The sequence below is a fragment of the Vespa velutina genome, chromosome 2 (assembly GCF_912470025.1).
Source record: "Vespa velutina chromosome 2, iVesVel2.1, whole genome shotgun sequence".
NCBI lineage: Eukaryota > Metazoa > Arthropoda > Insecta > Hymenoptera > Vespidae > Vespa > Vespa velutina.
In genome coordinates this window covers 12,183,391-12,197,812 of record NC_062189.1, presented here as the reverse complement: position 1 = coordinate 12,197,812, position 14,422 = coordinate 12,183,391, and the positions used below count along the sequence as shown (strand labels likewise).

Here is a 14,422-nt window from a genome sequence, read left to right as displayed (position 1 = left end):
CTATTCTAGGTAGCTACATGAACTATTTTTTCTATGTTTACAAAGCTTTGCAAGTTATATAGTCGATGGTTATATCTATTTCAGCTGTTTCTAATCATTACAGTTCTTATCAGTCTTCTTATCAGAGTTTTGTGTCAATTCGTAAATTTTTAAGATATAAGCATACAAAATAAACTTCGACGATGTTATTTAAGCTTATTGCACTGTCAAGTACTTTCGAGATCGTGCATATGTTATTAACGTTATAGCCAATATTTCAAAAATATAGTATTTTATATATCGGAATAGCAAAGAATAAATTTTTTAAATATAAGAAAATATGTATTTTTAGTATGATTGTAAATATAGTTAAATAATTATATTGAAACATGTATACATCTACTGAAATTGTAGTTAAAACGTCTGACAATAATACGGATTTTTACATCGGTTTAGGATTAGCTATCTCTTCTAGTGTGTTTATAGGTTAAAAATATATCAATTTAATGTATATTATTTATGCATGTTAATAATAAAAATTAAAATAAAATAAAATATATTTTTTTACTGTAAATCATACAAGTTTATTCTTGTAGGTGCAAGTTTTATCATAAAAAAAATAGCTTTGATTCGACTTCAAAGATATGGAGGATTACGAGCTTCTTGTGGTGGTTTCGGATACCTTAAAGAATGGATATGGTGGGCTGGTTTGATTTCAAGTAAGTATATTTTAATGAAATCTAAAATTAGGAAGATCGTATTTATAATTATTTTATTTTTAATATTTAATACTTTTATATTATAGTGGGTATAGGAGAAGCTGCAAATTTTACTGCATACGCATTTGCACCTGCTTCTCTAATTACACCACTGGGTGCTCTAAGTGTTTTAGTATCTACAATTTTGGCATCAAAATATCTTAATGAAAAACTTAACTTACTGGGAAAGGTAAAGAAATGTAATGAAAAAGTAACAAATTATATATTAAACGTAATATTTTATACAGATTGGATGTTTCTTATGTATTCTGGGTTCAACTATAATAATACTTCATTCACCGAAAGAAGAAGAAGTTAATAGCTTGGATGATCTTCTAGAAAAAATTAAAGCACCAGGCTTTATTAGTTATGTTTTGATTGTAATATTGTGTACTTTGGTTATAATCTTTTATTTTGGTCCTGTATATGGAAAGCAAAATGTAATTGTATATATATTTTTATGCTCATCTGTAGGCTCATTAACAGTAATGAGCTGTAAAGGAATAGGATTAGCATTGAAAGAAACTATGTCACTTTTTGGTGCTTTTTCTAATTCGTTGACATGGGTATTTTTCTTTAGTGTAATTCTTTGCGTTACATTACAAATGAATTATTTAAATAAATCATTAGATTTATTTGATACCACTATTGTTATGCCAATTTATTATGTATGTTTCACAACATTAGTTATAGTAGCATCAGCAATATTATTTAGAGAATGGCATAATATGAAAATTGAGGATATTACAGGATCTTTATGCGGTTTTTTTACGATTATAATAGCAATATTTTTATTGAATGCTTTTAAATTAATAGATATTAGCTACAATAACATTAGACACATTTTAAGACCAAAGAGAGAGTTAATTGCTAGCTCAAATTCACATTCTAATATAAGAGATGCAGAACGATTAATGTCCAGAAATTCCAATATAGATCATTCTTATGGAGCACCAGATATAAACAGAACTATATAAAATATATAAATAATCAGTATAAACAAAGAAAAACTCAAACAGTTTAAAATTACAAATAAGAAATAGTAAACGTTTAATATTATTATTTATAAGCGTTTTAATTAAGCTAACACATTCATATTTATTCTTAACTATATAGTAAAATTATGTATAATAAGTCGTATGGTGGTTGTGCCTAAAATTGTATACAATACAATTGAAGATCTAGTCTAATTCAAATATTATTTGTTATTGTGATAATATAATATTTTAGTAATATATTATTTGTACATAATTGAATTTAAATTTACTGTGATATTATTTTTTGTTTATTTCCTTTTTATTTTAAAAGAAATAAAAAAAATATTTAATTTCAATATTCACTCTTGTATTTATTACTTGTTATCTATTTCTATGAATTACAAGTTAATATTTGCAAAATAAAAAAGAATTCAAAGCTAATAAAAAATATCCGAATATTTAATTGTCATTATTAACAATATTCATAATTGTTATCTTACAATCAATTAATTTTTTTTATGTTTTTTTAAATTTAAATTATTTATTTTAATTTAACAAATCTATTAATCAATTTTACAACTTGGACAATATGATCTAAAAACATATAATAAAGTATAATTATTTATATAATATGTTTTAAATAAAATTTACAATTTACTCCAACATTACAATCATTTTAAGTATCTACATTGAACTTTCCCGCGCAATTAATCGATTTATGAAATTCATTGTATAGTAAGCTTGTGCTTTTATATGGATTTGCCGAACGTCAAGAGAAATCGAATTCACAATGGCATTCAGTTTGGCTGCTTTTTCATACATTTTAGCTTTAATTATAGATGCATTTTTAATATTCTTTGTAATATTTCATGTATGTGTGATTTAGTATAATTGAGAATATATGTTATATGAAAAATTTTTATAGCATGAGCTTAGACTTTGAACCAATCTTATTTGATCATAACCTAAGAAAAATATTTTAATAACTTATACAATTAAATAATGAACTTTTTTAGGTTATTGCGTTTGATGAACTTCAATCTGGACAGAAAAATCCAATTGATCAATGTAATAGTTTAAATCCGGTAAATTATTTACTTTATTAGTTTATTTAGAAGTTATGATTCTGTTCAATTTATTAATTATTATTCATTTCTATTTCAGTTAGTTCTTCCAGAATATGCTCTACATATTTTGATAAATTTTTTATTTCTAATAAGTGAACAATGGTTTTCATTATGCCTTAATATTCCATTAATAGCATACCATGTATGGAAATATTCAAATAGACCTGTAATGACAGGACCTGGCTTATATGATCCAACCAGTATATTAAATGCTCATGACTTGGCTATGTACCAACGAGAAGGATGGGTGAAATTAGCCTTATATCTTTTGTCGTTTTTCTATTATTTATATGGGTAAGTTTCTATATTTAATTTTCTTTATATATATTATACAAATTTTACTTATATTAATAATTCAATTAATTTTTTTAGTATGATAAGTTCACTGATTCATTAAAATTAATATGCATTGTGTTATGCATAGTTCTTTACTTTGATCCTAAAATGGTATTGAACAACTTTTGTGATACTTCAATGCTGTTTTCAACATGGATATTTTCAAAGTATAAGGGAAGTTATTTTAATTTTATTGTAATAATGAACATTTTTTTAATAAAATTAAATAAAAATATTATTTACTTTTCTATAATTTTCTTATTGCATAACAAATTTCTAATATTGATAAACTGAAAACTATATAACAAAAATCAAATTTATCAACATCAAGCAATACGTGTAATACTTAATGCATTATCTAAACATGTACAGATTTTAGATTCTAATATGTTAATTGATTCGGATTTTAATTATATTTAGTTTTTGTAATAAAGTCTTATTATGCAATTTAAATATGGCGCTATTTTGGTTGGTAGTTTAGTATGTTTCTTGAAATGCTAGATGGCACAAAAATTTCTTTTCTGTCGGTATATTAGTTGCCAATAATACCGAGTAAATACATACAATTTAGTTTGACATATTCGAGATTACAACAGTAAAATTATTATTTTAATAAAATATATCAAAAATATTATGTTTACTCCGTAGGAGGGAAGATTAAAAACAAAATAATACAAATTCCCGTACTAACAATTGTAATATTGCAATCACAATACTCAACAGCTAGTAATTTCTTTGCTAGGAATTTGTATTTAATCTTTAGTAATTTGCCTACTGTAGTATATATCCTACATATACAAAGATATGTTGTTTCTTGGCCGTTAGCGATACATATACGATTCCTTTTCGGTTAAGTAATGTATGAATCAACATACATGTACGAATGAATGTATATGTAGGTATTTTCTTACGATAAAACGTATGAGGATGAAACAGGATGATACAGAATGATATAGATTGACATTGCAGTGAAGTGAATGTCTAAGTTCATGTATAAATAACGTTATATGTATAAATTGCATTTCAAATAGTTTTCTAATTGGCGTATTTATCAAAAATCTGAGATATTTTGAAGTGATAATATTATATAATTTTAATTTAAAAAACAATTCATACAAGATGATTGTGTCTGCTAAACAAAGGCTTTTTTTATTAAGTTTTTGTTTTATATTAATGCATACAAGTACAGCACTTAACAAATATTCTGCTAAAGCAAATAACCCTAAGGTTGAAGATGTTTTGGAATTTCCCACGTCATTACGAGAATTAGATAAACCATTTCGAATGTCAAAATTAAATATACTTTGGGTAAAAGCAAAAAACGTTAGTATTAAAAAAATTATATTATTTTTATAAAAAAAGAAAGATTTTTTACTTTAAATAATTTATTGTTTTATATAGCGTTTGACAGATGTTAAATTACAATCGCTATTTAGTGACCTAAAAATCCATGATAAAGAAGAATTAGCATTTAAACATTATAAATCTGAAGAGAAGGATTCAGATGGTTTAGAAGAAGCAAGATTGAGAAAGAAATTAATTGGTAATTTTGTATCAAATATTCTTATTTTCAAATATATAATATTGAGGTATGGCATTATTATGATATATAATCTATTATATTTTGTTTTTAAGGTATTATGAGTACATATGATTTGTTAGAACACTTTTCTGATACAGAAGATCCAATGTTACTTAAGAAATATAAAGCACTTAATGATGGTAGCAATTATGTTGCTAAGGATGTGTTTAAAGATTCAAAATTGAATAAGCTTTGGGCTAAAGCTGAATTAGCTGGCTTTACTTGTATGTTTATTTTATAATATTTGTCTTAAATGATAGAAATGATATTAAGACATTTTTATAATTACTTAATTATTATTTTATTAAAGTATAATCAAATAGTACTATAATTCAATTTTATTATGTATTTCAGATGAAGAACTTAACGCATTAAAAGAAGAGTTTGAACATCATCAAGAAAAAGTAGATGAGTATATGAGTTTATTAAAAGATATAGAAGCTGGAGATTCTGAAGTACATGAGAGTTCGTATTTTATTACATATTAATGTTCTTGTTTTTTTTCCATGTGAATATTTATTATATATTTTACATACATATCTTATAGATAGCTTATTAGAAAAGCCAGACAGCTGGAATGTGTTAGAAGAGGAAGAACAATTATCAAATAATAATGTACCTGGAAAAAAGTTGGATTATTTAGGAAAAGCAAATTTGCTTAGGTAACTATTGTAAAAAATTTCTTAACATGAATAAATTTATACTTAACTTTGTTAAATTTATTTTAGAGAGAAACATTTAGAGCTTAGAAATGGTTATGATCGTTTGGATAGATTAACAGCTAAAGGGCCTAATCATAAGGAATTTATAGAACCAAAAGTGCAAGGACTTTGGAGAGTTGCATTGGAAGCTAAATTTCCACCTAATGAACTTGCTTCTCTTAAGGTAGAACAGACACGAATAGAATAAGACAGAAATTTTTCTTTAAATTTATTATTTATCGTTTACAATAGTATTGTTTTTTTTACTCCCTTAATGTATCTATATGAAATGATGATTTATTCATGTTAATTTTAAATGTATTTTATATGCTTATGACAAGTACTAAAAATCTAATAAATTTTCTATTCTTTAGGAAGAACTTTTACATTATGAATCACGATTACTCAAATTAAGACATCTTCATACTGAAGCAGCTCTGGAAGCTGCACGCAAAGGAAAATCTTATGATTTGGATAATTCTACTTCACAACAACATATAAAGAAACATGCTAGGACAGTTCAAAAGCTTCATATGGATCTTGAGGCAAAAATTATGCAAAAACATACTGAGTTATAATTTTTATGAGATTTTTTAATAATTTCTGCAATATTTGTTTTTAATAATTGTTTGAACAAATATCAACAAACCTATGATAAGTATATAAATATCCGATTAATAGAAGTTTATATCTGGTATATTGTAAAATTTTAACTTGTAATTTAGATGTATTGTTTATATACTCATATATATATATATATACATATATATATATATATATATATCACATATATATATATATATATATATATATATATATATATATATATATGTGATATATCGTAAATAACAATTTTTCAAAAATAAATATGTATTTTGTTGTATAGTAAACTTTATATTTTTATTATTATATTGCCTAATTATTGAAATGTAGATATTATTACCGTAATTTAAAATGTGGATATATTCATTGATTAACACATAAGTGTTTCTATGGAGATAGTTTTCTTATGCTATATATGTATGTGTATATTTCTGTTATCAATATATTTGGTGCTATATTAAGGAAGAGTTATAAATTATAATCTTTATAATTACAATTCAGGAAGCATTAATTTTATTACATAATTACAATGGCAACATCAGTTAAAGAGCGTATTATTCTTGCTGTAGATACTCTTGTCAAATATGACAATCCTACTTTGGTTACAACTCATCCAGAAAAGGTAATAAAAATTTCTTTGTATTAATATTCACATTTTATATATTTCTATATGTAAGACAAAATATATGAAATAAATATTTTAAGACAAACATATTTTCATACGAAAATATAACAAATAAAATAATATTTCGATTTATCCAAATATACTTTTAATCAGATACGTAAAGAGTTAATGTTGGGTAAAGTAAGTACTACTACTTGTAAAGTTCAAACAACCCCTCCTACAGCTGATGTACGTCTTGAAACTGTTGAAATTTTAAATGGAATTTTACCACCTAAAGAATGGGAAGAAGATGGACAAATATGGACACAGCAAGTATACAGAGATTTAGTTATCATGTAATATTTCCTTGAGGGGAGCATTTTCACAGTAAGTATAATGCTGTATTTATAAATTTGTTATACAAGGTTTCAAGTACTCCTGCTACAAGATTGGATGTTATTAATCTACAAGAACAACTTGATATGAAATTGCAACAGCGACAAGCAAGAGAAACTGGAATTTGTCCTGTACGCAGAGAACTTTATACACAATGTTTCGGTATGTTTTTATTATTTCAATTAGAGAAAAATAATAAAATAGTAAAACAGAATATTTCAGATGAATTGATACGACAAGTTACTATAAATTGTGCAGAACGTGGTTTGCTATTACTTAGAGTAAGAGATGAAATCAAAATGACTTTGGCTGCTTATCAAACTCTATATCAAAGTAGTATTGCATTTGGAATGCGTAAAGCTCTTCAGGTAATTGTTTTAATATTAAATTGTTTAATTTTGTATAATTATATTATTATATATTAGGCTGAGCAAGGTAAAGAGGATTTAGTTGCAATAGCGGATGAATTACGCCAACAAAAAACAGAATTAGAAAATGCACTCACAGAATTGAGGCACAAATTCGATTTAGCAGAAAAAAGATCTGCGGAATTAAAAGAAGCAGAAGAAAAAAAATACACAGAAGAAATTCAATTTCTTAAAAAAACGAATTTGCAATTGAAGGTAATTGAATATCTTATATTGCATATTTTATATATTTATTATATTATGTTATCTTTTTTAGACTCAATTGGAAGGTATTATAGCGCCAAAAAAATAAATAATAACTATACAAAGAACAAATCATTTTTTATCTGTTATAATCAATGCAATATGATTTAAATATTAATAAGGTAAGATACAAATAGGAACATAAAATAATGGGTATATATATTAGATTTAATGATATATTATGAAATGAAATATAATTAATTAAAGAAAAATATATATAGTGCACTTTTTTCACGAAATGGTTGATAACTGATTTGTTTCATTGAAGATATTGTGGGATAATATATTTTTAAATATAAATATTTAAAATAAGATAATTGTTTATATTATGATAAATACAAGTCATTTCTTGATAGATTTTATCATTTTTAATACTGTGTTTACAAATTCATTTATGTAATATTATATTATTATAAAATGTATACAAATTTTTCGTTAGAAGATACTATCTTTATAAATATACTTTGATATAATGTATTTAATAATGAATTTTACTAATTTCTTCTATTATTTTGTAGCATTTAATATTAGATTTACGGGCGTTCCTTATATACCTATCTCTACGAACACCCGTCATATTGACGGGTAAACGAAAATACGCATTTTTTTCTTTAAAAAATTGATTTATTCAAATTAAGTCTGAATTGAACAATATTAAGCTTTACATTTAAATAAATTATTAATAAGTAAAAAGCCTTTTTTTTTAAATTATCACGGAAATGATAACAATAATATTAACGGTATAGGCTACTTGTATTTATTGAGCACATTTTTTACAAATATACTGAATTTTATTTGTGCATTTTCCACATACGATCTTTTTACAATATATACAACAATTATTGCTTCTATTTTTTTTGTAGTAGTCCACTTGGCAACTTTTTCGCATTTCTAGTGTTAAAGGTGACAGAAATGAAGACTGATCTTTGGCAAATGTTCTCCTTGTCTTTTCCAGCTAATTCTTCGACTAAACAAAATATGAACTCCTTTCAAGATATTTTCGATCCGGTGCATTCTTTATATAATATCTATGCGTTTATCACTGCCAAATCTAAAATATTTAAAAAAAGTTGAAGGGGCCATTGGAAACTCCCTTCTTTCACACTATATTTGCGTGCCATCTCAAAGTTTGGTGTGGATGTCAACGTCGTTGACGTCCACATCAAACTTTGTTTTATTATAAAAACTAATGATTTCTGATTGTTTAATGGTTTCTGTTGACGTTTATAATTGTCTTCTACTTGTACATTTGTATGTTTGGTGTTTAGAAGGAGGACTTTTACGTTAGGTTTACTTTTATAAACAGTAAGCGTGCAGTTTTCTGATTTATATAAATGTGAGGAAAACTAAGTCATCTTGTCCTTTTTTTCCTTCGCTGGTTTTGGCAGTTCTCTTTTGTTAGACCGGATGGTCCCAACCAAGGTTGTTTTTTGCAAGCAATTTTTTAGCTAGCGAGATGCTTGTAAAGAAATTGTCTATCGTTATATTTCTGCCTTGTTATAGATATGGTTTGGCTAATTTTAATGTTACAAACTCGCCCAACGATTTTGAGCATCGAGTTTCATTTTTCCCTATATAAGGGAAACTAAACGAAATATATTTTGTTTGGACATCAACTGCTAATCAAAACTTAATGCCAAATTTATGAGGTTTATTCGGCATATATTGCGTAAATCTGAGTCGGGCTTTCATTGGACATAACTGTTCATCTATTGAGATATTTTCATATGGCTTATAACAAGCATGGCTATTAGTTATATATCTGCTCTATATTTCGGATATCAACGCAAATTTATCTGTTTGTAATCTTCCGGATCGTTAGTTTTTTTTTATCAAAGCGTATGAATCTAAGAATTTCTGTAAATTTATCTCTGCTTATTGTGTTTGCGAAGAAAGCGGGTCCCCATTTTTTCGACATAAATAAAAAGCTTTCAATGATCTCACTTCATATGCGTCTTGGGCATATAGAATTCCTAGAAAACTATGTAACACAGTAACTGTGATTGTCCAATCTTTTCAAAACTCGATGTGTCTCCGTTCAGTGCAATATTTTATGTGTTCCATTATGTATCTGTCAATTATCAATTTGAAAGCATTAGTTACACAACCCAACATAATATTTTTCTTGGCGTAGCCAGTAGGCCCTGCGATATCCTTGAATATCATACGAACGGGCATCCTACCCCCTGATTCGCCTGCTTTCAGTTTTATCCACTATGTCCCATTAACTGCAATTTTAATTTCATCCATTACATTTTGGGATGTGCTTGGAATGCTTGTTCTCTTATCTTCGGAGTCAGAATTAGAAAAAATATGTATCCTTTTCTTGTTACGACACACTTTCAAGAAGTCTTCCTCTTCACTATCCGAAGATTCTTCTATCTCTCCACTTTCAATGTATTTAGAACTTTCACTTTCATCTTCGGTTTGGCCTAATTCATACTGATCTTCTTCGGAGATATCCTCAGAATAATCTTCATTGATATTGACAATTTTGTTCAATATCTTATTATATCTTCTGGATTTACTCATGATTGCTAAAACAGGGGGATTGATCAAAATAAAAAAATACTGTGCCTAAATTCAATTACCCTATTGTAAATACTTACAATAAATGGAGACTGTCTACAATAAATGAAACTTTTGCACACTATCTTTGAAAAACGTTCTTACTCTGTCACTGCAACAATCATACTGAAGATCGCCTCTTGCTTTAGAGATTTTTTCGACGATAGGCATAAGTGATTTCGTTGAAGACAAAAATAAAAACTCAGGCCATACAATCCGCTTTTTTTTTTTTATCAATTTGACGGGTTTCGTAGAGATAGGTATACTACATACAAATTTCAAAAATTAGAAGGCTTAGCAAAAGAAATAATTGTGTGTATAAATTCTTTGGATGAAATGATTAATTTACGATGCAAAATGGTTAAAATTAATGCTATGGTTTTTTGGATATTTCATTTCAAAGTTTGAAATCCGTCAAATTGACGGATTCCGTAAACGTAGTGTTAAAGTAATAACTAACATTTAACTATAGTCATACTTTATTTGTATAAATAAATCTGTTGAATTGTATTCATTTGTTAAAACAGAATATAAAGTTTGACAAAAGTATTACTTTGAGATATTACGTTTACAAAAACTAAAATTATTATAAAATTTTTGTTGGAAACTTGTTAAAACATTCTCTTGGTTTGTTCCTTCTTCAAATATTTTACTGCTAAAAAATGTTGAATTATAGGATTTTTTATTAGATCGCCAGTTTTTTCATCATATAATTTAATTGTAATTGACGACAAAAATTATCATATGAATAAACCATATCATGTAATACAGAAATGTATATCATTAATTTCAGATCGTTTTTACATCATACATTTAAAAAACCAAGTTGTCCTTTGTAGATATGAATAGCACATTCATATTAAAAACTGTTTATTTTATTGTGTAAGTACTTAAAGGAATGACAGTTATTTTTATGTTTGAGATTCCACAGATGCACTGTTAATACTATTAAACTCCTTAATATGTATTATTGATAGATAATACGCATAGTTGTATAGGCTCTTTCTAAATTATTCTAGATACATTTTTAAGAATTGGCACTTAAACAATAATACAGTAAAAATGGTTCATTATTTTTAAAGGTAATAATGAAGGAACAATGCTCAGATTTACACTCAGTTCAATTGATAAATGAATTTTTCATTGGTCCCTTATTCTTAATCGCACTTGCACTCATTATTTATAGTATTCACTTCTGTTATTTGCACACATATTTTTGCTTATATTAATAATAATCTGTATTAATATAAAATATATATTAGCAATCTAAGTAATTGAATTTAAAAATAATAAGTATAAACAATACTAAATAATATTTCCATTATGAAAAAATTTTACTTTTTGTTTATAGCTGTTGCATTAATTGTACAATTTACAATTTAATACCAGTAACAGTGTAAATAATACTAATTGTATTTTTATTTCATACATTTATAATTAATTTTATCAAATTTATAGAATTTGAATAATTATAAAACTAAAGAAATTTTGTCTTATTAATGAATTTATATTATTCTATTTTTCAATTCTTAATATATGTTAAATACTGTTTTGAAAATAAATTTATAAGACAGAAGTAATAAACATAAAAATATATCATATTTTATATGTTTATACCACGAAGTATACATAATTATCATATTTGCATATATATAATTTACATGATTTAAATTATAAATAAGCATTACTTATTTATTAGTCTACTAATAAAACTCATTACATATAAAAATGAATTAAAGTTTGAAATTAAAATACTCAATTCTAAGAATATCAAATCTAAGAATAAATGTTACAATTTTTTTATATTAAATTTCAATTTAGAATATATTTGAAATATATATGTTTTGTAAAATTATTTAAAATGAACGCATATAATTTGTAAATATAATCTACTTATATTACATTTAAATAAATAAAATATTTTATATAAATCACATTATGTGATATGTGATTTATAATCTTTTTTAACCATTTTTATTTTATTACGTATAATAAGCTTGAATATTATTCAAGCATATGAAATGTGCAAAATTGAGAAGTTTGTTATATACCTATCTAATGACTGTAAATAGATACCACTGATACGAAATTGTTGTAATTACACATATATTATCAAATAAATAAGTATAAGAAAATGTGTAGATACGTTTAAACTATGTGGACCTGCAAATTTAGAATATGAATTTTGTATAAAAAATAAAGTATAGTTAATAGCAGTACATTAGTCAGTATTTTATCATATTGAATTGATCTTCAGCACATTTGACAATGGAATGTATTACATTTATAAATGTAAAGAATAATTTTAATTGAATTAATAATATTATTCTTGTAAATCAAATTAATATTAATGTATTTGAAATACTAGTTGCAAACTTTAATTTGGTTTCTTATGTATATCTATATATGTATTTATTTTTTTTAAACATTAATAAATTTCAATATAGATCTTTATTCCTATAAATCAGAATAATGAGCTGTAAATCAATGTTGTTAATAATATATGCACATATTCTCATTGATTTATGTATATTGTATACAAAGTACCTTCTATAAAAATGCACCAGATTTTTTAAATCTAGATTGCTAATCATTTGTTTACATATAAGTATGTAATTATAATTAATAGTTGTATAAAAAAGTAGCAAAAATTTCCTTTTTTGGATCATATGAATATAATTTATTAACAATGAAAATACGTTTGCGTATGATCGATGCACCTAATGAATTATATTAACTTATTTTTGTAAATTCTTGGCATTTTATATTAACAATGATACGTTTAGACGACACGTATCAATATATATAATTGTAATGGCATTTAATTATATATGATTAAAATATATATATATATAAAGATAAGATTACATTGAGATATTACACGAAATTTCTCAATCGTGCACAAATATTGCATATTATTAGAATAAAAAATATGTTAAAGGCGCCATAAAATAAATCGCATGGTAAATTATACCAGCGATTCCTGAGCTTAAAAGTAATTAGAATTGCAATAATTGCTTAAATTATTAGCGACAAAAATAAGAAAAATAATAAAATTGAATTGAATTAAGTTATGCAATCACATTGAAGTTGTTATAAATTTATTGTTATAAATTATGAATTTATTATGGATATGAAAAATTACACGTTAATAAGTCAGGAATCGTTGGATTATATATATAATCTAATTGTATGAGATTAAAAAATTGTGTATATGAAATACTTGAAAAACAATATTATAATATAATGATAACTGTTTTGTCTTTTTTTAAACAAATTTTGTAAAAGTTTAATATTAATAATTTAGCCTACTATTTTTTTTCAATGTCGATTTTTTTTTCGACCTTGTTTTCGTTTTTTTTTCTTCGTCATAGTAACAATAATATTTGTGTTTTGTTTAGATGCAGCACCTTCAGTTACACTTGCTGAAGTAAGAGAATCAGCTTTTTCTTGAAGCATATCTGTACCAGAACGTTGGCTTGCAAGTTCCTCATTTTCACTTTCAGCATCACTTGCTCCAGTGCCAGTTATACTTTCTATTTCATCTTCAGCATTACTTAATTCCAATGATATAATTTTTTCTCTCAAAGTTTCAACCTATTTATACAAATATATTTATTGTAAAACATTGATGCATAAATTATTCTTGATAGTATCAAAGATGACAAAAGACAAAATCAGGTATAAAATTAAAATGTAGAAGATAATAACAACATTCTAAAATAGACAAATCCAATAAATAAATAATATTCTAATAAAACAAATTATAAATAAATATAACATAAAACATTTAATATATAAAACAATTTCGCATTAGTATTTTTATAAAAAAAACAATATAAATAATACTAATAATGATTATAATAAGCAACTAAAGAAAAAACACATATGTTAACAATTAAATTAGTAAGGTGTTATATAAGAAAACTAAACGAGCATTACCAATAGTATGAGAAGATTTTGTTAGTGATCTGTGGAAATGAAATCATTTGCTCAAGGTGGTGCAGGTTGTAAATCCAGAGTGAGAGTTGGTTTCTTGGAACAGCAAATAGAAAGATTAACTACTGTTACCCCTTATGTGTTATATGCTTAAGCTTAACATTCAAAGGCATGCATGTGT

General features: G+C 25.0%; 5 protein-coding genes and 1 pseudogene across 21 annotated transcripts in view; 4 read left to right on the top strand and 2 right to left on the bottom strand.

Annotated features, from left to right (window-relative positions):
• Positions 1–57: 57 nt before the first annotated feature.
• On the top strand, positions 58–1,993 carry LOC124946777 (magnesium transporter NIPA2). The gene is made up of 4 exons (XM_047487998.1): positions 58–465; positions 576–698; positions 785–927; positions 986–1,993. The coding sequence occupies exons 1-4, from the start codon at positions 369–371 to the stop codon at positions 1,712–1,714; spliced, it is 1,092 nt and encodes a 363-aa protein (XP_047343954.1). The 5' UTR covers positions 58–368; the 3' UTR covers positions 1,715–1,993.
• Positions 1,994–2,396: 403 nt separating this feature from the next.
• On the top strand, positions 2,397–3,425 carry LOC124946510 (protein cornichon). The gene is made up of 4 exons (XM_047487270.1): positions 2,397–2,585; positions 2,731–2,799; positions 2,879–3,135; positions 3,214–3,425. Exons 1-4 carry the CDS (start codon positions 2,505–2,507, stop codon positions 3,236–3,238), a joined length of 432 nt encoding a protein of 143 aa, XP_047343226.1. The 5' UTR covers positions 2,397–2,504; the 3' UTR covers positions 3,239–3,425.
• A 614-nt stretch (positions 3,426–4,039) lies between these two features.
• Positions 4,040–6,206, top strand: LOC124946509 (alpha-2-macroglobulin receptor-associated protein). Its single transcript, XM_047487269.1, has 7 exons — positions 4,040–4,500; positions 4,579–4,720; positions 4,813–4,983; positions 5,114–5,224; positions 5,307–5,421; positions 5,488–5,644; positions 5,835–6,206. Exons 1-7 carry the CDS (start codon positions 4,297–4,299, stop codon positions 6,036–6,038), a joined length of 1,104 nt encoding a protein of 367 aa, XP_047343225.1. The 5' UTR covers positions 4,040–4,296; the 3' UTR covers positions 6,039–6,206.
• An 88-nt stretch (positions 6,207–6,294) lies between these two features.
• LOC124946424 (33 kDa inner dynein arm light chain, axonemal) lies at positions 6,295–8,128 on the top strand. 4 transcript variants are annotated; one of them, XM_047487112.1, is made up of 6 exons: positions 6,297–6,480; positions 6,565–6,685; positions 6,842–7,000; positions 7,093–7,225; positions 7,286–7,431; positions 7,489–8,126. In XM_047487112.1, exons 2-6 carry the CDS (start codon positions 6,593–6,595, stop codon positions 7,843–7,845), a joined length of 888 nt encoding a protein of 295 aa, XP_047343068.1. In that variant the 5' UTR covers positions 6,297–6,480; positions 6,565–6,592; the 3' UTR covers positions 7,846–8,126. The 4 variants fall into 4 exon arrangements, with proteins under 4 accessions (XP_047343071.1, XP_047343068.1, XP_047343067.1 ...); XM_047487113.1 differs by having other exon boundaries at positions 6,302–6,685; positions 7,489–7,686; positions 7,748–8,124; XM_047487115.1 differs by having other exon boundaries at positions 6,295–6,685; positions 6,842–6,996; positions 7,489–8,128.
• An 874-nt stretch (positions 8,129–9,002) lies between these two features.
• LOC124946423 lies at positions 9,003–11,798 on the bottom strand (annotated as a pseudogene).
• A 608-nt stretch (positions 11,799–12,406) lies between these two features.
• Positions 12,407–14,422, bottom strand: part of LOC124947212 (protein lap4) — a 35,896-nt gene continuing 33,880 nt past the window's right edge. For 13 of the 14 annotated variants that reach the window (XM_047489045.1, XM_047489049.1, XM_047489039.1 and 10 more), the window contains one exon: positions 12,407–13,899. In XM_047489045.1, the coding sequence (XP_047345001.1) occupies positions 13,624–13,899 (276 nt within the window). In that variant the 3' untranslated portion in view covers positions 12,407–13,623. Of the gene's footprint in view, positions 13,900–14,244; positions 14,338–14,422 lie in introns of all 14 variants that reach the window. The other variant, XR_007100338.1, reaches the window with a different exon arrangement.